The sequence below is a fragment of the Dendropsophus ebraccatus genome, chromosome 8 (assembly GCF_027789765.1).
Source record: "Dendropsophus ebraccatus isolate aDenEbr1 chromosome 8, aDenEbr1.pat, whole genome shotgun sequence".
Lineage (NCBI taxonomy): Eukaryota > Metazoa > Chordata > Amphibia > Anura > Hylidae > Dendropsophus > Dendropsophus ebraccatus.
In genome coordinates, this window is record NC_091461.1 from 45,760,021 (window position 1) to 45,781,531 (window position 21,511).

At 40.9% G+C, this 21,511-nt stretch overlaps 1 protein-coding gene across 7 annotated transcripts in view; it reads left to right on the forward strand.

The window, feature by feature from the left end:
• The window catches only part of ANK3 (ankyrin 3), a 506,950-nt gene extending 488,089 nt beyond the window's left edge, over positions 1-18,861 (forward strand). For 5 of the 7 annotated variants that reach the window (XM_069980293.1, XM_069980296.1, XM_069980294.1 and 2 more), the window contains 7 exons: positions 4,108-4,768; positions 6,172-6,505; positions 7,845-7,973; positions 11,340-11,423; positions 11,545-11,616; positions 13,815-13,896; positions 17,495-18,861. In XM_069980293.1, the coding sequence (XP_069836394.1) occupies positions 4,108-4,768; positions 6,172-6,505; positions 7,845-7,973; positions 11,340-11,423; positions 11,545-11,616; positions 13,815-13,880 (1,346 nt within the window). In that variant the 3' untranslated portion in view covers positions 13,881-13,896; positions 17,495-18,861. The remainder of the gene's footprint in view (positions 1-4,107; positions 4,769-6,171; positions 6,506-7,844; positions 7,974-11,339; positions 11,424-11,544; positions 11,617-13,814; positions 13,897-17,494) is intronic. The other 2 variants (XM_069980295.1, XM_069980291.1) reach the window with 2 other exon arrangements.
• Positions 18,862-21,511: the final 2,650 nt, after the last annotated feature.

Below are 21,511 nucleotides of genomic sequence, written 5' to 3' on the forward strand. Positions count from 1 at the left end.
AGAATTTAATCATCTCACTTTACATCTTTGCGGGGAATTTAGTTTTAGTATCACAGCTCTGACTTCTTCTATAAAATTTGTTAAAGGAGAAGTCCGGCCAAAATTAATTTTTGATATGTTGTTACTTATGAAAAGTTATACAAATTTCTAATGTACATTAATTATGGGAAATGCACATATAGAGCTATTTCCCTTAATTTAGTAGATCAGGAAGTGTTAGAAATATCTCTGAAGAAGTGACGTCACGACCCAGGGTGTAATTCCTATGGAGTGTCCAGCAGGGGGCGCTCTCTATATAGAAGTCTATGGGACTTTATTGTTTCTATGGGTTTCTATGTAATGTAATGTAATGTAATGTAGTGTACAGTGCTTTATTGAATGAATACATCTATGGAATACTTTGGGGAGCAAGTGTCCTTGCTCCCCAAAGTATTGCATAAATGTATTCATTCAATACATTCAATACACAGTAAGCCCGCCGATCCGCCGAATTTCCGCCGCATTCCCGCCGATCCGCCACACGCTGATCCGCCGCATTCCCGCCGATCCAGACCATATACATTGAACTACAGCTCCCATCATCTGCTTCTAGTATGAACAGGTGATGGGAGCTGTAGCTGGGTAATGGATATGACATGCCGCCGGGCGCAGGGGGGAGCCGCTCAGTACACAGGAGCGCTCCCCCCTCCTCCTCCTCCTTCCGGGATAACTTCCGCCTATACCAATGCTGAGTCCCTGCCTGGCCGCCGCTCTCCGCTCACATATACCGGCTCCCGGCATCAGCGCGGACACCAGGATGCATCGGGAGCCGGTATGTATGGGGGGGAGAGCGGAGAGCGGCGGCCAGGCAGGGACTCAGCATTGGTATAGGCGGCAGTTATCACGGAAGGAGGAGGAGGAGGGGGGAGCGCTCCTGTGTACTGAGCGGCTCCCCCCTGCGCCCGGCGGCATGTCATATCCATTACCCAGCTACAGCTCCCATCACCTGTTCATACTAGAAGCAGATGATGGGAGCTGTAGTTCAATGTATATGGTCTGGATCGGCGGGAATGCGGCGGATCAGCGTGTGGCGGATCGGCGGGAATGCGGCGGAAATTCGGCGGATCGGCGGGCTTACTGTGTATTGAATGTATTGAATGAATACATTTATGCAATACTTTGGGGAGCAAGGACACTTGCTCCCCAAAGTATTCCATAGATGTATTCATTCAATAAAGCACTGTACACTACATTACATTACATTACATTACATAGAAACCCATAGAAACAATAAAGTCCCATAGACTTCTATATAGAGAGCGCCCCCTGCTGGACACTCCATAGGAATTACACCCTGGGTCGTGACGTCACTTCTTCAGAGATATTTCTAACACTTCCTGATCTACTAAATTAAGGGAAATAGCAGTATATGTGCATTTCCCATAATTAATGTACATTAGAAATTTGTATAACTTTTCATAAGTAACAACATATCAAAAATTAATTTTGGCCGGACTTCTCCTTTAAATTAAATAAAATTTTAAATTAAAAATTAAAAATTAAAATGGTGTGCGAGCACATTGATTGAAATTTAACTAAAAAATTCTACCTTTTCTCCTTGGTACATGTCTGCAAATTTTTCATGCTTTCCTACTGTATTAGCCAGCTATGGTCCTCTTTTGAACCTTCAAAAAGTGTAGCATAGAAGAGAAATAAAGTAGGAATCAATGTTAATAATTGACACATTATAATTGATTACAATAACCATAGGTACAAACATTAAAGGTAGATATTGATCTAGATATAAGATAATGACTGCATGACATATGTAATACAATGCAATTTCCTACTGTGCTATCTTGTTCTCTGTATATGAAGAGCTCTTTGTCATAATGCTTCTTCTAGATGCATGCATGTAAGATGCACTGCTGCCTTTGCGTTTCATATCATCTTCTTATTTAACCAGCTTGAGTCTGCATCTGCAATTCTTAAAGTCTGAGCTACACTGTTCCTGTCTCTCCTCTGAATCTTTTACACCTCATCAAGACCAGACTACAAGCTACTGCTCTTTCAATAAAAGACAATCGGCTAATTCATCTTAAAGGAAGAATGTGTTCATTAATTTTATCAATTTTTCATTTTATGAACGATCTACAGTATATCAAAGAGAATTAAGAATAGTATATAAAGTATTTACCTACTTATATATATATATATTACTAAAAATGTACCCTTATTATAATTTACTGTATTATTGCAATACTGCTTTTAGTAACACATTTTACCATGAATTGGAAAATTGATGCGATTCAATAAACATTGCCAGCAAAACAACGTAGGGACATTCTGGAGTACTACATATTCTCAAGTGGATAAGTCATTATAAGGCATAGCCATCCCACTATTTATAAATATTTTTCCAGTTCCGGAATAACCACCAGGATTTTTACAGATTTCTGCCCCTGCTTCAAACTCACTTAAAGGGCATCTGTCACTACCTGCATGCCTTCGTCCATAAGATGGCTTCCAATGAAGGAGCTTCCGACCAGTACACATTACACTGTCTCCTCCACTGCACCTGTTATACTAGATGCAGTGTACCACTATGGAGTAGGCATAGTGTCATGTACACCACATGCCTCTCCATTGGCAGCCATTTTATTGATGGAGAAACTGTTCACCCGGAAAAAGGGGGTGAGGGGGGCAGAGCTTAATTATAATTAATTATATGTATATTAAAAAAAGAACTCTAAAATAGCCAACCCCACTTTTTAGGTTTATTTATCTCTGAACAAGGTTATAAGGTGATTGGGCAGAGGTAATACTGTTAAAGCGTACCTCCAGTGTCCAACTTACAAGAGTGCTCTGTGCTGTTTCATTGTGGGGGTTTCCTCCCACTGGGGGCAGGCCCACCCACCTCCAGTGCTTCAGCCTGGGCTAGTTCCCGGCAATAGACCGGCACCATGCGTGGGAACCAGGCCGTGGTTCAAAAAAAGGACCGATGCACCGGCTTCGCCACTGTAGCACCTAATGGTACATTCGCTTTAAGTTTATGGCCTCCCATCTCTCTACCGACATCAAGGGTCGGATGTGCTGGGTTTTTGTTCTGGGGGAGATAAGCCACCAACAGAGCTATCTGGCTGCAGCTAACAGTGCAAAGAGGGATGTAAGAAAAGTGGCAAGGGGAACGCGAATTATTAGGCGCGTATACACTGTAGAGGTCTGTAGCACAGGTGGCTCCCCAAATGTGCTATATATATATATATATATATATAGAGAGAGAGAGAGAGAGAGAGAGAGAGAGAGAGAGAGAGATATCTAAGAGCACTGTAAAGTTTTTCACAGGAGGTACACTTTAATGAATATTTGCCAAACACCATTTTGATTAAAAATATGTAGAATATTTCAGGAAGATTACAATATAATTTATTTTAAGAAAAAAATAAAAATTAATTATTATATTATTATATTGCATTGTGGTGACACATGCTCTTTTAAAGCTTCAGTTTGAATGATCATTTTCCAGTATATGTTGCATCCATTGTACTTGTCTATTCGCTGTGTAACACGACTGTGACCATTATAACTGTCTCTATGTCTTCCATGGCTTACTATTTCTATTTTCTTTTTCTCAGTGTTTCTGATCTTACCCATGACAACGAATTCTCTTCATTCTCCAAGATCACCTTACTCTTCACATTCTACTCATCCACTTATTGTTACCATACCTGAAATATACTTATAGGAAACCTTTTCTGTACTCTTTCTTCCCTTTAGATTTAGCTTCTTGCTTTATAACGCTCTATAGCCTCTTATGCAAAGGTGGAAGATATTAGTTTCCAGATGCACTGGTCTATTTAATTTACAATTAAAAGGGGGGGGGGATATTATTATTATTATTATTATTATTATTATTATATTATTATTATTATTATTATTAAGAACCTAAATACCTGGGAAGATATAAACCAATGTTAAAACCAATGTTTCATTATATCATTACATATAACATTACATGTTACTCAATCATTATACCATATCACAGAGTTAAGCATGCTTTGTATTGTAAATTTTATTTTTGTCGTTTCATAATCCATTTCATTCAGGTCAGTGTACTGTTTTTCTCAGGTTATCCTGCCATCCAAGTGGAACTGGAATCTCCCACTGGTTTGCGTTATGTGCCTCCTACCCCCCTCCACCAAGATGATTTCTTTAGCGATAATTCTAGTGTAGAATCGCCCCTTAGAACTCCCAGTAGACTGAGTGATGTGTTAGTAACTCAACAGGGAAATGGAGATATTTCCGCTGCTCCACCTGTGGTGGTGGCAGAAGACACATCTCTAGATGACAGCAGGCCGGACAATACAATGCACAGTCCTGATGCTTCTTACGAAATGCAGATTCATCGGGTGAAATTTGAAGACGTTAAGTTGTATGATGAACCTCAGTATGAAGGTAGCCACATCGAAGCTGACAAGTCTGTTCAATTCAAAGAACAAAAACTGATTGAAAGAGCAGAAGAGACTGTCCGGCTTGAGAGAAAAACATCTGGTCCTGAGGAGATCACTGAAGAAAGGCTTAAATTACTGTTTAAGCATCTTCATCTTGAAGAGGTGGAGTCAGAGGAGATGACTGAGGAGAAGGTGCAGGCCATCCTCAAACATGTTGAACAGGCAGAACAAGAGATGTCTTCAATTGCAGGTTGGCACACGGAAGCATCGAGCATTCATGTGGAATCGACGCCTGAGCGGAAACTTAATAGTGAACTGTTAGAGCGACTGGATGACAGGTATGGCCATATTTACCCATTGGAAATTACAAAAAGAATTATAGAGATTTATTTATTGGTACATTGTATGAATAAAATGTTTTTCTTTTTTTTTTTTTTCCTTTAATGTGTGTGTGTGTGTGTGTGTATATATAAATATATATCTTTGTAATACAACTTTATTACAGAAAATGATTTTTTTTTTCTTATGCTTTTTTAATTCAGCGTCAGCTATAAGGGGCAATATGGTCCCTTTACTGACGCTGGTGGCTGTGCCTGGAACTGCAGGGTTGCACAAGCCCTGTTCCTGGGACAGTTGCATATCACTAGTGCTGCTGCATCCAGCACTAGCAATGCTTAGCCTCCCCTAATGTCTATTTTAATGCATGTTAGTATTCGAATAGATATTAAACTTAGGGAAGTAGCCTGTGTCAGTAATAGTTACCGGCCGCTCTCCTCCTGGCTGCCACAGTTGCAGTGCTACTAACACAGACGGCTCCTCCAAGTCTAATATCTATTTTTATGCTAATACATTAGGGCTCGTTCACACAGAGCAAAAGCAGCTGAATTTCTGCGCTGAATCAGCGCTGAAATTTCAGCCGTTAAAATAGGTGCAGAGCTAATTTCCATTGTGTTGAATGGAAATTCTGCTCTGCAGTTCACACGGTGGAATTTCCGCACTAAACTAATCCGCTTTCCACCAGAAGAATGAACATGTTCATTCTTCCGCTAGCGGAAGCCTATACAAATCAATGGGGCTCTGATTTTCTGTTTCAGCGCGGAATACGCACGTATTAAGCGCGGAATAAAAGCGTAATACAAGCGGAAATTACTCGCTGAATCAGCGCGGAAATGGGGAAAAGGGGGGGGAGGAGGATTCTAGTATATGTTCTGGTATAGTCTAGTTTACTCACCAAATACTCGCTGAATTTCAGCGCTGAATGCATGTGGATTCAGCGCGGATTCCTCAAGTATTCCGCGCTGAATTTGTCAAGAGCTGATTACGAGCTGAACACTTTCCTAGCGGAATACGCAGGGATTCTGCTTACATTCTGCTTATATTCTGCTCGGAATTCAGTGTCAGTTGATTTCAGGTGGAAATATTTCCTCGCGTAATCCGCCCCTTTTGCTCTGTGTGAACGTAGCCTTAGAGTATATATCAGGGAAGACTCAATATAAGCTGTTGTATGCAGCAGTGTTTGTGATATGTGCAGCCCTGCAGTTCCCAACTACATATGTGGCAGCAAAGGGGCTGTATCCCTTAGTGCTGCCATTCAATGTAAAGTTAATAAAGTTTTATTACAAAGTTATGTAACTTTATTTAAGAAATGTAAACATTTTGCAATTATTTCCTGTGTTGGGAATTTGGATTCTAAGCAGTATTGCATAATAAATCTCTTTTACTTTTGTTTGTGATTTCGTAGCCATGAGTCAATTACCTCATATCTCAAGGGAGAAGTAGGAAGACTAGGATCTAACGTGAGTCCTTCTGAGTCACTAACGGAGGGTAAGACAAGTTCCAGTGGTCTGGAGAAAGAGGCTGTGAAACCGAACGAAAAACAGAAACCAAAAACACTCCAAGGCAAAGTGGAGCATACAACGCCATTGACAGGACATCAGAAGTCAGAGATGACAAGCAAGTCTGTAATAGGAGAGCATAAGAGCTCATTACCTATTAGTGCAAAACGGACTGGCTTGGAAGAAGGAAAATCCAAGCCCTCATCCCATGCTCATGAAGAAGGAACATCCTCTGAAAAGGTACAGTTCTGTTTTTTGTTTGCATAGCTAGTGTGTACATTTTGTGTTTGACTAAACAGAATAGTGATGATATATTATGAACATTGACACGTATGAGCTTGTGGGGAAAAAAACTGTGCAACATTGAACACAAAAAGAGCCAAACTGCACTCATGACCTGGCATATGTGCACCTCAGAAACCAATATATAGAGATATAACCTAACCTACAAAAAGTTTAATAACTTCATAAACACTTTACATATTTCTACTAATCCTGAGTCATATATCATACTATAAGTTTGTATTCAGAATTGTTCATGTAGCTATGGGAACCAGTCGGCAGCTTGTCAACAGTCACATCCCTGAGCTCCTAGTAAGCAAGGCTCAGAGCTACAAGCATTTTGGAAGTTACATTGTCTTATATGAGATGACTTTACCGTGCCATGCTTTAGACTATACTTCCAGATTGTAGGTCACCAGTCACTTTTTGCTAAATTATCTTGAACTGCCCATTCTGGATGTACTGTTGTGGGATGTAGCATTGTTGCAGGCTGTGAAGGTGCACTAATACAGTCCAACTGTATTAGTCATGGAACGTTATATGGGGGCAATGTCAATAGCTCTGTAAATGGGTAGGTTTGCTGACTTTTATTTATAGGGGCATTGCAGCTATGTCCTTATCGACCTCTAAAATTTTCAAACAAGCCCTCTTTATTTGCTTATACACCTCTCATTGATATGGATTGCCACAGCAGTAAGAGATGCAGCGGAATATGGATCTAAAGGCAGCCATACATTATCAGTAACTGGTGGACAAACGTTCATTTGGCAGCCGGTAACTCTCCCAACCTCAATCTCTTCTTTATAGGAGGAGGGGGTGTTAGCTGCAGCCATAATGTTCTGGCGCCATCCCTTCCAGAATAGCGTCAGGTGGTGAAAATCCAACACACCAGACATCAGATGTTGGTGGGGTCAGGAAGCCACCATATATCAAAGGTAGCAGCTGAATTTAGTCTGTGATGTATGGCCAACTTAATATACAATATATATACTCAAAGCTATATATAATCCAGTTAAATCCATTGGCTGCCTACCGTGACGGAAAGCCATGTGCATGCAGCTTATGAAAGCTTGCCGACATTGCCTGGTACCACTGTAAATGAGGTACTATCAATGTGGAGAATCACACATAGTAGGTCTTGATGAAGTAACTAAGAAGTTATAGGTGACACATATCTACGCATTTCAGGCTTATGGGTCTACAACTACTAACCACCAAAAGCAACATCAGTGTTCACTCGAAGACTCGAGCATCATTTTCTGGATTCGTAGATAAAAATATTTCTTTTTCTTTAAAGTCTTCTGGTAAAACTTGCCTAAAATGCATTTATCAGGATTCTAGTGACAGTGAATGTGAGAGTGGGTCAAGCTCAGATGAGGAACGAAGAATCACTACAAAAATAACTCGGCGACGGCTGATTTATAAGGTACCGAGTACACCTGGCTCCCACCACCGCCTCTAGCATGAGTGTTCAGCTCCAATGGATTTTTGCTATTACAAGCATGTTATAACTACCCCATGCTAATTTACCCCTGACCCACTGCAGCTTTACAATGCATACATCATTGGCCAGGTTTCCTGATAATGATATATGCAGATTCTAAACTTTAAATATATTTTATTTTCTGCTCTATTGTATTCTGGGTAATCTACAAATTACCCACATTTTCTGGGATTTTGGTATGAAAAGTTGAATATTTCAAAGAGTTCTGATTTTGGTGTGTATCACCTTATAGCTATTTTCACACATAGTATTTCCATCAGTCTTTTGGTCAGTCTTTTTTTAACCAAAACCAGGAGTGGATTGAAAGAACAGAACATCTTTCCATTATAATTTTGCCTTGTCAGTTCCACTTCTGATTTTGGTTGAAAAAGGAAATAACATGTGTTAACATAGCCTATAATTGAAATCTACATAATACTGAATATAACTATGTTGTTTTCATTGACGTTATCATCATTAAAGGGGTATTCTGGGAAAATTTAACTTTTCACCTATCCACAGGGTAGGGGAAAAGTAGGAGGCCATGTGGGGTCCGACCGCCCGACTTCTGTATCATGAACCCCAGCGACCTGTGGCTCTATTCATTCCTATGGAGCGACGCAAAGAGATGAGTACGCTGGAAGAGCAATATACTCGTCTCTTTCCGTCGCTCCATAGGAATAAATAGAGCCGCGGGTCACATGCCGGTCGAGGGTTCTATTCATAGGAGAGCTGGTAGTCCGATACAGGGATCACAGGGGGGTTCAGGGGGCAGACTCCCCACGATCTCCTACTTTTCCCCTATCTGTGGATAGGGGAAAAGTAAAATTTTCCCGAAATGCCCCTCTAACGAGGTAATCTGCATATAGTGGAAAATGTGAATTTAGCATGGAGCAGAATCTGGTGCTTTACAACTTTGAGGAATTATGGGCAATGAGCGAACACAGACTACAGTAGTTGTGAAATTCCTTGCCCAGTGATTCACTTACTATTTACTTGCTCTGCTTATGACCTATAGCAAGGCTTCCCCTGTAATACAGAGCGCTCTATCCTCCCACCTTCATTCCTTTTACGCAGTTTGTTTTATAGACATTTTCTCTTCTTTAGCATGACTATCAGAATCTGGATCAGGATCTGAGCTTTTGTGCATGTTTGTGTGGTTTGTAGGCTATTCAATGGAGTGAAAGAAGTGTATCTAACACAGCCAGGTTGGTCTCTGCAGGGTACTACAGTAGCAGGAGTAAATGGGGCTGTTTAATTGTTCAGCTGAGAATTAGTGATGGGCCCAATAGTCATATATCCTCCGATCAGATAGTGATTGCATGTCATAGAAAAGGGTCATCACAGAGGGGTTTTGTCCTTTAAAAAAAGCCACAGCATTGGATGCAGTTTTAAGTTAAAGTGCCACTGTCGTTTCCCAAAACTTCTGACATGTCATAGAGACATGTCAAAAGTTTTGATCGGTCCGGGTCTAAGGTTATGTTCACACTGAGGAACAGGTGAGGAGTTGAAGAGGAATCCGCTCTTATTTCAGCTTGAAATTCCTCCCGTAAAATATGAACAGAGCAATGTCCCATTCTGTTCATTAGGATTTCAATTCTGTTGTTCACCCTGCAGAATTTCCGAGCAGATTTTTTTGCTGCAGAACCGCTTTCCGCCTGAAGAATTGACATGTCAATTCTTTGGGCGTATTCTGCTAAAAAAATCCTATAGAAGTCAATGGGACTTAAATTTTGCTTAAATTCCACTTGTATTCCACTTGTATTCTGCTCGAATTGCGCTTAAATTCCGCTTGAATTGTGCTCCTATTCTGCCAGAGATGAATAGGCGAGGAATCTCAAGCAGAAAACTTTACTCTTCTATTCCTAAGTGTGAACATACCCTGAGGGTTCAGACCTGTACCGATCGGGAAATAGAGCTGGGATAAGACTGTGCTAAGCACGGTCCTCTCCCGGCTCTGTGTCACATGATCAGTGGGGCTTCATAGGGCTCCAAGTCCAACTGATCACGTGACACTGAGCCAGGACGACCGTGCTTGACATGTCTCTATTACATGTCAAAACTTTTGGGAAATGACAGTGACACTTTTAAGCCAGAAGTGGATCCAGGAGGAATGAGAAGAATAAGCTCTTCCTTTATATTTCTCATTCTTTTTTAATCAAGCGGGGCGTATGGGAGGCACCTTCTCCCTGGCGTACGCTTTGTAAATCCCCCCATAGGGTTCACGCCCATTTGACTCTTTAGGTAAAAGTTCTGTTAACTAATATTGGGAACAAATGGGTTTAAAGTGAATGTACCATCAGGTACATTCTCTTTAAGTATTGCCCATGTATAGAATGGCGCCGTCGCGGAGAAGCCAGTGCTGTGGTCCTTTTTTTGAACCGCAACATGGTTCCCGTGTACAGAGCTGTTCTATTCACGGGCACCAGATCGGGGGTGAAGCACAGGAGGCGGGCTATTACCTAGGTTGAATCCCAGAATTCCAGGCAGTACCCGAGCTGTCTCCTCCTTCCCCATGGACCTGGAAGGCATCTGGAATCAAATGTGAAAGGTTCGACAAGATTCGAGTTCTATAGAACCTAAGATTTTGCGCTGTTCAATCATCTCTAATTAAAATAGCACAACCGAGCAGCAATACCAAATACAGCCTATGGACAATAGTGTTACTGTTTCTGGAAGCAAAGAAAACCTTAAATGGATATTGCCACAGCCAAAATTGCTATGTAGCCCCAGCATAAGAGTCCAATTGTCCATACTATTTACGATCAAGTTGCACAAGTTGCTAAAGCCCCTATTACACGGGGGGATCTCAGGAGCAAGCGAGTACCGACCTGTCAGATCAGCGCTCACTTGCTCCTCATTCCCTGCTCACTGCTGGCGCTATTACATGCACCAACAATGAGCACGTTATTGCGGGTAATAGTGTTCAATAAGTCGGTATTATGTTACTCCATTTACCATAATGGGCTTTCTACTTGAGATTTGCTGCAATACTTTAAACCACTTGCCGATTACCCATAGACTATAAATGTTCTGGCAGTCCATGGTCCATGGGCATGTGGAAAAGTCCCTGGTCAGGAAATGGTTAACATAAATGCCTTCTAGCGTGACAGATGTTAGAATTTGCAGTGTACATGAAATCTAACAATATGTTTATTTTCATCAAACTTTTCTTATGGCCAGTCTCACCCACTCTTAGCATGGTTCCCGAAGGCTTGTGTTGTTTTGTTCTCCTCCTACCTTGCATGCCTGGCGTGCTGTTTTAGGAATTAAGCTGTATGATTGATGTAATAATCTGACACTCTCTAGGGGGAGGAAGTTAAAAACATTCCCGGAGAAACTGTTACTGAAGAACAATACACAGATGAAGAAGGCAACATTATCACCAGAAAAGTAATTTTTTCCTCTTTGTCCTATGTTAATTTGGGAAGTATTTCCCCTATTCAGCTTTTTGTGGTGTGAAACTTTAGAAAAATTGAACACCATAGGAAGTCAATGTTCCTGACTCTCACAGGTGACACGGAAAGTCGTGAGACGAGTTGTGGTTCCACAAGAGAAAAAAGTTGGTGGAACTGTAACGGTTGGGGCAAGTAATTTTTTGTTGTGGTGGTGATACATGCTTTGCTGTGTGCCTTGGTTTCATGTCTTAAGACATTAGTTTGGTTTGTACTTAATATTGTGTCGTACTGTACTTGGTTGGATCTTTATGCATTTATTTAATAGATATTATGCTTGTAATAGCTAATCAACTAACAGAAGGGTATATTCACATGCAACTGTGAGATGTCGGCAAAGCAACCCTGTTAGTGCGGTCTGATACAGAATGTCTTGCTCCCAGGAGTAAGAGAGTAAAAAAAAAAAGAAAAAAAAATGACTCAACCCCACTCAACCATGCTTTTAAAGGCATCTTTATTCATGGAAAACACTTACATAAACATTGTGGACAAACTTGGGGTAGACACCAATGAGGTGCATGGTAATTATTTTTATGTAGTGCAAATATAGACCAGACAGTCTAAAAATCTACCACAGTGACTAAAGGTGGTCATACACCATACACCAATAACTGATGGCCGAACAATTGTCTGGCCGTAAGTTATCTCTACCGCCTGGCCCCTGTCCTCCACATACACAGGCATGGCTGACTTTTCCTGTGTTCTCTGTGGGGAGTAAAGGGTTAAACCACAGACAGAAAGATCTGGCTGTCCCTTATCTACCCCGGAGCAAAGGGTCAGGCAGCAATTTTCCATGATGCCCAACCCCTATCATCATTGACATCATCCGCCTGGGGTCGGTCGGGAAAGCCTCATACACCTTATACTGCCGGCCAACCCACAGTGAGCGGTGGCTACAGCCAACAAAACTATAAGGTGTATTGGGGACCTTTAAACTGTTAAAAAATCTAAAGCATTTTTAGACTTTCTTATCCATGTTTGCACCCTCTATAAGTTGGTTTACTTTCATGGCAGAATGTGGCTGTGGCCTTAATAAACGTGGCTGGGGCTTAAACGTGTAAAAATTGCATTTTTTCCTTTTTTTACCAACAATGCCACACCCCTTTCTAGCAAGATCATGCACACTTTCCTGTAAGCCATGGCGCCTTGACGAATGTGCCGCAAAAGTGTCTAAAACACATTAAACATGGGGTCCTGTAAGCCGTTGTTTTGCCAATTGGCGAAGGCGGTTATAGCTATCTCCTGCACTTGAAATATGATATATGAAACAACAGAGATTTAGAGTTTTCTATACATGATGCAGCCTGTCTCAAACTTTCCAGTCAATTTCAGAGTAAAGTTTACAGGCGCTATTAGGTGAGTATTCTAGGTTACCTTATTTGTGCTATAATGGAGGTGTAACTGGAATTTGCTGTTGATGAGGTTTCATTGATTGTTGGTTTATATTTCTTTACTGTGGTTCTTTGTGAAAAGGCTAATCTTTTTTGTGTTATGTTTTGCTGTCAATAATATTTTGTCAGAATTACATTTGCTTCCATTATGTTAACTATTCTAAATGTAACATCTAATTTCACCAAAAGGCCTCCTATGGGCTGGAGAGAGTGCCAAAGCTCAATTTAAGGTTGGCTTAAAATTGGCACTGTCATTTAGAAAAACTTTTGACATGTCACAAGGACATGTCAGAGTTATGATCAGTTGGGGTCTCGTTGCTGAGACATCTACCGCTCAGGAAAATAAGTCTGGAGAAGTGTGCAGTAGAGCATTTCACTCCCTAGCTAGCTGCCATCTCTGTCCTGCGGCTCTATTATAAGTCTGTGGGGCTGCTGAATGGAGACAATTGACAGTGACGAAGTGAAACATGTTACTGCATGCTTCTCCTTGCTTTTTTTTTACTTTTTTTACTTGGGTCTAAACAGTGAGACCCCAACCAATTAAAATGACATGCCCCTGTGACAAAAGTATTTCTTAATGATAGGTATGCTTGAAAGGGTTTATCCACGGCTAAAAAAAAAACAAAAAAAAAACACAGTGCCAAAACGGCACCTCCCCAACTGGAAATGAGCTGCAATCCACACCCCAAATTCAGGACAAGAGTAGTGCTGTTTCTGAAGGAAAGCAAACATGTTCTTTTCTATGCCTGGACTTCCCCTTTAAAACCTTTAGATATAGGCAATGCCCTTTACAGTTGACCTGATTTAGGCCACTAAATAAGGACTAAATTTAGAATCAATATACAATCCTTATACTTTTGGTTTTTAGGCTGGAGAAAACAGAAAGTAATAACTTTATTGGAAATATCTATAACATTTCTCATTCATTTATATTTTAGAATGATGGATATAAAGTGAAGACCAAGAAGGAAGTCAGACACATTGAGAAGAAAAGTTATTCTTAATACCACAGAGATCCAGGTCAGTTGTGGGCAAAGAATTTAGACATGTCATTGTGATACTACAGAATAGAAAGCCATCCATTATCAAAGATGTGAGCGTTCAAGAACATGTTAGATCATACTTAACACTGGGAATGTTATTCCAAGATTACCCTTTCTTGACAGTCAGTTTATAAAGGTGTTATGAGCCCAGCAATTTAATATATTGCCCATTAATCCTTGGTACAGTGCTATATTTGAAAGAACCTTCCAAAAAGAATAGGCTAATGTATCTATTAAGGCTACAACACATATACATGTAATAAAACAGTCCAATGCGATCTTATAAAACAATAAAATAAGAAATAGGCACTAGAGATGATCAAACAGCGGAAAATCTTAGGTTCTATAGAAATCAAACCTTGTCAAACCTTCCGCATTTGATTCCCGATGCCTTCCCGGTCCGTGGGGAAAGAGAAGACAGCTGGGGTACCACCTAGAATTCGAGGATACAGCCTATTACCAAGGCTGAACCCCGGAATTCCAGGTGGTGTTCGGGCTGTCTCCTCCTTCCCCACGGACCGGGAAGGCATCGGGAATCAAATGCAGAAGGTTCAACAAGGTTCGAATTCTATAGAACCTAAGATTTTCTGCTGTTCGATCATCTCTAATAGGCACTTGCTTCTGAAATCTACCCATATAACCAGGCCCACATGTGTTTTGAAACAAGGCAGATGGGGATACTAAATATTGCACCCGAGATTCTGTCCAGTGCTCCATAGGCTTAAATGGGGCATGCAGTGTTTTTTTGCATTTACGCCACTACACCAAAGGGTCAGATTGCAAGACATATGTAGTCTCCTGACACACATCCCATCTGTGAAGTCTGCGAGCTTGGACTTCCACCAGTTTCCAACATAATATGTGAAAGATTTTAATCACTAGAAATGTATAACACAACACACATGACCATTCACATCCATGGAGCTTCCATAAACCTCACTTCCAATTCCCTAAACTACTCTGGAAAATTGAAAGACCAGTGATGTATTGCGATGGATGACAAGACCACTCTTTTAGACAACAGATCCCAACTTAGGAGTTTCTTAAGGCAGCTCAGAGGAGTCTCTAGAAAACATCAGCAGAAGTAACATTTAGGCTGGGTTCACACTACGTATATTTCAGTCAGTATTGTGGTCCTCATATTGCAACCAAAACCAGGAGTGGATTAAAAATACAGAAAGGCTATGTCCACACAATGTTAAAGGGGTTGTCCGGCGAAAAAAATTATTCACAGAATAACACACATTAAAAAGTTATACAACTTTGTAATGTATGTTATGTCTGTGAATGGCCCCCTTCCCCGTGTTTCCCCCCACCCACGCTAGACCCGGAAGTGTGGTGCATTATACTCACCGCATGTCGTGTCGTCCACGGTCTCCGATCGTCAGCAGTGACGTCTTCTTCGTAAGTTCGGCGGATCTTCCCGAGTGCCGGCCGCCCTCTGCAGCGTCATCCGAAGCTCAGCCGCGATTGGCTGAGCATAACTGTGCTCAGCCAATCGCGGCTGAGCAGCTGATGACGTGGCCGCGTCATCAGCCGCGATTGGCTGAGCACAGTTATGCTCAGCCAATCGCGGCTGAGCGGCTGATGACGCGGCCACGTCATCAGCTGCTCAGCCGCGATTGGCTGAGCACAGTTATGCTCAGCCAATCGCGGCTGAGCTTCGGATGACGCTGCAGAGGGCGGCCAGCACTCGGGAAGATCCGCTGGCCTCCCGAAGAAGACGTCACTGCTGAGGATCGGAGACCGTGGTCGGCACGTGACAGGTAATGTATAGCGCACCACACTTCCGGGTACACGGGTGGGGGTGGTGGGACACGGGGAAGGGGGCCATTCACAGACATAACATACATTACAAAGTTGTATAACTTTGTAATGTGTGTTATTCTGTGAATAATTTTTTTCGCCGGACAACCCCTTTAAAATTGAGTGGATGGCCGCCATTTAATGGCAAATATTTGCTGTTATTTTAAAACAACGGCTGTTATATTGAAATAATGGCCGTTATTTACTGTTTAATGGCGGCCATCCACTCAATTTCAACATTGTGAACAGATCCTTTCTGTGTTTTTAATCCACTCCTGGTTTTGGTTGCAATATGAGGACCACAATACTGACTAAAATATATGTAGTGTGAACCCAGCCTTACAGTGCTAAATGCAGGCAAATGACAGGCTCTTGGTAAATGCCTTACAAGAATGCAAACACAGCAGCCAAAATATTACAGAATAAAAAATACAAGGCACCAGAGGTCCCTGTTAAAGGGATCTTTAACAGAGATTTATATGCTTTCATTTCAATTATATAATTGATTATAGTAAAATAAGGAAGCTACAGATTGTCATCCATAGTCCATATTCCATTTGTTTTAAATCTTTATTTTTACCACCATACATGCAAAACCTGCATCTAGGGATGGATAATCAAAATAGGCACAGTTGCATGGTACAGTAGATACAGTAGGCCATTAAAGTCCAGCACAATACATATATAATGAGATACACTCATGTACATGAATTTCTCTCCATTCATAGTCCATACATTATAGACTAAACATCTACCTCCATTTTGTCATTTTGGCAGATTGCAGGATTTAATTGTACAGACCTCAGAGTAGCATATGTTTCCATTTAAATTCACATATTAAATATATCTGACTCCATATCATCCAGCAATTTTTTTCCCACTAATCACTCGGCATACTGTCATGTCTCATCACCCAACTTGTTTCCTGCTTATAACACGATCATCAGGAGTGTAAATAAAGCATTCGTATGCTGCCATAAGTCATTAGACTCATATACATATTCACACATAAGCCTGGCTTTATTAAATATATACATTCAGATCACCTTTCCGTTTACCAATGTACATTTGTTCTGTATATTTTAACCATACCAAGGCTCAAACTGCTAAAAAATTGGAACTCTTGTCATATTCAAACCCTATCTAAAATTCTAAGATTGTAGGCCTGAGTTATCACAAAAATCTTCCAATCCAGGGGGGAATTATGGCTAGCAAGTAGCGATGAGTGAACCTGGAGCATGCTCGAGTTCATCCAAACCAGTGTGCGGCATTTGGTTATTGGTGGCTGGAAAAGTTGGATGCAGCCTTAGGGAGTCCCGGAAAACATGGATACAGCCTATGGCAGCCACCAGTAACAACTGATTTCAATCAAATGCTGCGAGCTCAGGTTTGGATAAACCCAAGCATGCTTCAGGTTCGCTCATCTCTACTAGCAAGTAATTACAATACTGTTCAGATTTAATGTCTATCTTCCACAAACAGGAACTCCAAAAATCTAATTCTAATTCTTTAAAATGACCAGAAAAACTATCATGTGTCATTCTGTTGTAATGTTTACTGAGACTTCATATTGGCTAAAACTTGTATTCACATTATTTTATTTGTACATTATTTGCATTCCTCTCTTTGTATTCTGAAAACTTCAGGCAAATATTTACTTTATAAAGAAAACTTTAAATAAAAAAATGGATCCATCATAACTTTCACGTTGGATTGAACTTTCATTATGGATAAACACGAAACTCATTCTTGTCTTCTTTTCCCTATAGGATGAATGGTTACTGCCAGTATTCAGAAGAAAAAAAAAATTAGTGAAGAACACTGAAAAACAAACAAAAAAGTGTGTGTTTGCCGCTTCCACACATTAACCGCATGGGTTTTTTTTATGCAAGAAACCTTTATTTTAGCATGAGCCAATTATACAGAGCATGGGAATCACCTTCATTCGGATGGGGTCAAGGAGTGTGTAGTTTACAATGCAGTGTACATATTAAATACCATGCTGGCAATGCCATCTCTTCAAGCTTCTGGATTTTTCCTGGCGCTGGAACACCATCGAAGAGGATGACATTGGATGGACTTGTGAAAGACACAATAATCACTAAATAAGCAACAGTTCGCCTTATATTTTACATGTACCCTGCAAACTGGGGTCTAAGATGCTCTTGATTTTCTTTTATAAATCATCAATGGATTTGCTGTAAATAAGTGACACTTGTATAAAACTCTAACAAGACTACAATTGATGTTAATAATGCACCGCCTGGTAACTACTTACCAACCGAAGATCACTCACACATTCATATAACCTGATAGGTGTCTGACAATACTTCACCGATGGGGTATATATTGGGTGCGTCTTCACCAAATCTTGTATATTATCAATTCAATTGTTTGTATATGAAAAAAACAAAAAAAAAAAACAAAGCCAAGCAGATTTTACACAAATTTCTTTAATTCTGCTGCAAACTAAGAGTACCACGACGAAACAGGGACTTCTGCAATCCCGACTCATTTTCTTCAGATTCAGTAATATTTTGGTGCATGTCTCTCTCACTTTACTTTGATTTAGCCTTTTGTTCAACTTTGCAAAAGCTACACTAGAACACAGAACAACATCGGAGCTATCCACACGGGCCCTTTATTTAATCGTATTGCTGTTGCCAACTTCTCATGAACTTTAAGAAGAACATAATATATTTGTACGGTAGTGCGTAGTTACAGGCACTCACCGTATCGCTTTTACAAGGGTGGGGTAACGGCTTAAGGTTTTAGAGATGAAGTTGTGCTTAAGCAAAGCACAAAGAAGAAAACTGAAGAGGAACAATTAGATCTTAGGCAGGCAGCACGATGTAAAGTCCTTACTGTATTGTGTACTGGCTATAAAGATGTAGACTCTTTTCAGTAAAGCCAATCATCTGTATTCATTCTAGCAGTGTAATATTAGGTTGTTAATGCTGCTGTGTTTTAAAAGGGCATTTTTATTTTTGGGTTTTGGTGAAATCTTTTCATTTGTTGATTATATTCATATGAAAACAGCATTCATTGATAATAGCTCTAATAACAATGTATGAAATCAAAACACTGGATGATCTAGTTGATTATTTAAAACAAAAATAAATTGTGTTTAAAACTGCTCCGGATTATTATTTATGTAGATTTTAAAAACAAATTTAAGCCAAAAATACTCTATAGATTGGTCTACTGTATGTTATCAGAAATAGCAATGCAGGGCATGAGGACAACAGATGTATAACAGGAGCGATACCCTAACTCAATGGTAGATGATGGTGAGTAGTATCATATAATAAGGACATTCTGTTTGACAGTGACAGATTTATGTATTATGGCAAAATATTGCACAGTCAACATCAATTGTCACCATTCCAATCAATGGGGTTCAAAATCTAATTTTTCTCTCTGCTACTAGGGACAGGGACACAGTTTACACATAACAGTACGTTTTTTTTAGTGTGGGGGAAACATATATGAACACAAGGAAGACATTTAGACTCCATGCAGATGTTGCCCTTTGTTGGATTCAAACCCTGGACCCCAGTGGACCAAGGTCATAGTGCTGACCACTGAGCCAATGTGCTGCATGTGTGATTCCTTGTTTATAGTAGCATGTAGCCTACTACTGTGATTGCCTAAAACTTGATCAATGGAAGTGAGAACCTGTCACCAAAAATAACATTTGACATGTGAAAGAAGAGTTGTGGCCAGGGGTGTAACTACCACTGTGGCAGCCATAGCGGCTGCTATGGGGCCCACCACATCAAGGGGCCCAATTGCCTGCTCATACAATACACTGAGCCCCTGAGCTGTCATCATTTGGACCACCAGGTGGCCAAGCGGTCCTCCAGGGTTCTGACAAGCGCTTGCAGTTATAACTAGACCTGACAGCTTAGTGATGAGTCAGGAAGGAAGGGGGGCCCATTCTAAAGTTTGCTATGGGGCCCAGCCATTTCTAGTTACGACCCAGGTTGTGGTACAGCATTTTTTGCCACACTCTGGCACAACTTACCACTCCTTCCTCCTCCCTCTTCTTCATGAATAATCTCTGCCGCCCGGCCTTTTCGCTGTCAGCCAGTGTCTCTGAGTGTTTTTTTCAGTCATAAACTGCCTACAGAGGACTGTAGGAGCCATGGTCTAGGGGTAAATCACCCCTAGACCAACAATAGTCTTGTGTACAAAGAATTACTAATTAGGTCAAAAGTATGATTAAAATTAAGATTTTTTTTTTTATACAATGATTAGAAAAAAGAAAAAAATAGCTATATTTCACTTCCCTCAAGGGAATCAAATCCAGGAAAAAAAAACTGCTGTTGGTCTCTAGATTTAGACACTGGCTGACAGTGTAAGTGAGCAGGAGGCTGGGTAGCAGAGATTATTCATGGGGAAAGTAGTGGTGATATGTGCCAGAGTGAGGCACAAACAATGAGCCACAACTCTTTGACACTTCATTGCAGTAGGAGACCTGAGATTGGGCAGAATCCACTGCCCAGACACAAATGGTAACATGCTTAGTAGGGGACTGCCAGCTACAGCACACTGTCAGCACCTCAGGTAGGGCACAGGTGCTGACAGATTCCCTTTAACTAGTGCACACTCCCTTTTATTAGTGTGCTTCCTCCCCTGCGTCTGCTGGATGCAGTGTGCCACTATGGAGGAAGCAGAATGATGTGTACATTATATGCCCATCCTTAGGAAGCCATCCTATGGATGGAGAAGCTGTCCAGCTGGCAGTGTGGAACAGGGGACAGGAGGGGAGCTTTGTTATACAGCAATGCAAATATCACTATATATGTGCAGTTTTTCATCAATACTTTATTTACTATACAGCTTAAGGCCCCATTCCCACTGAGCAAAGGTAGCGGAATTCCGCGACGGAATTGTCCGCTGCGGAATGCCGTTAGCCTCCTGCTCATAATGGGAGTCTATGGGAGGCGCGCGCTCCCGCTCTGTACGCGCTGAAGAATGAACATGTACATTCTTCAGCGCGTACAGAGCAGGAGCGCGCGCCTCCCATAGACTCCCATTATGAGCGGGAGGCTAACGGCATTCCGCGGCGGAAAATTCCGTCGCGGAATTCCACTACCTTTGCTCAGTGGGAACGGGGCCTTAGGCTATGTTCACACTACGTATATTTCAGTCAGTATTGTGGTCCTCATATTGCAACCAAAACCAGGAGTGGATTGAAAACACAGAAAGGATCTGTCCACACAATGGTGAAATAGAGTGGATGGCCGCCATATAACGGTAAATAACAGCCATTATTTCAATACAACAGCCGTTGTTTTAAATTAACAGCAAATATTTGCCATTAAATGGCGGCCATCCACTCAATTTCAACATTGTGTGAACAGATCCTTTCTGTGTTTTCAATCCACTCCTGGTTTTGGTTGCAATACTGACTGAAATATACTGACTGAAATATACGTAGTGTGAACCCAGCCTTAAGGTGCCCATCCTCTTTAAGAAGTAGTTTTATTTCTGTCCATTATTAAACATATATATAGCAGTTTTCCCTTCTGCGGGTTTTATCTCTAATTTTCAGTTGTTCCTAAACTATTGGGTGAAGCCCAATGTCTATTATGGCTCCCATACACTACACATATTCAGAAGAAGGGTTACTGCTCTTCAGTGTGTTCATAGTAAATAAAAAAAATATATATATATCATCAACATGGAGAACATTAGAAAGCAGTAGTGAGCAGTGTCTTTGTTGTCTCTCTGTTTGCTTATGGCTATCCGAAACTCCCCCCATCTCTCTTTCCTTGCCT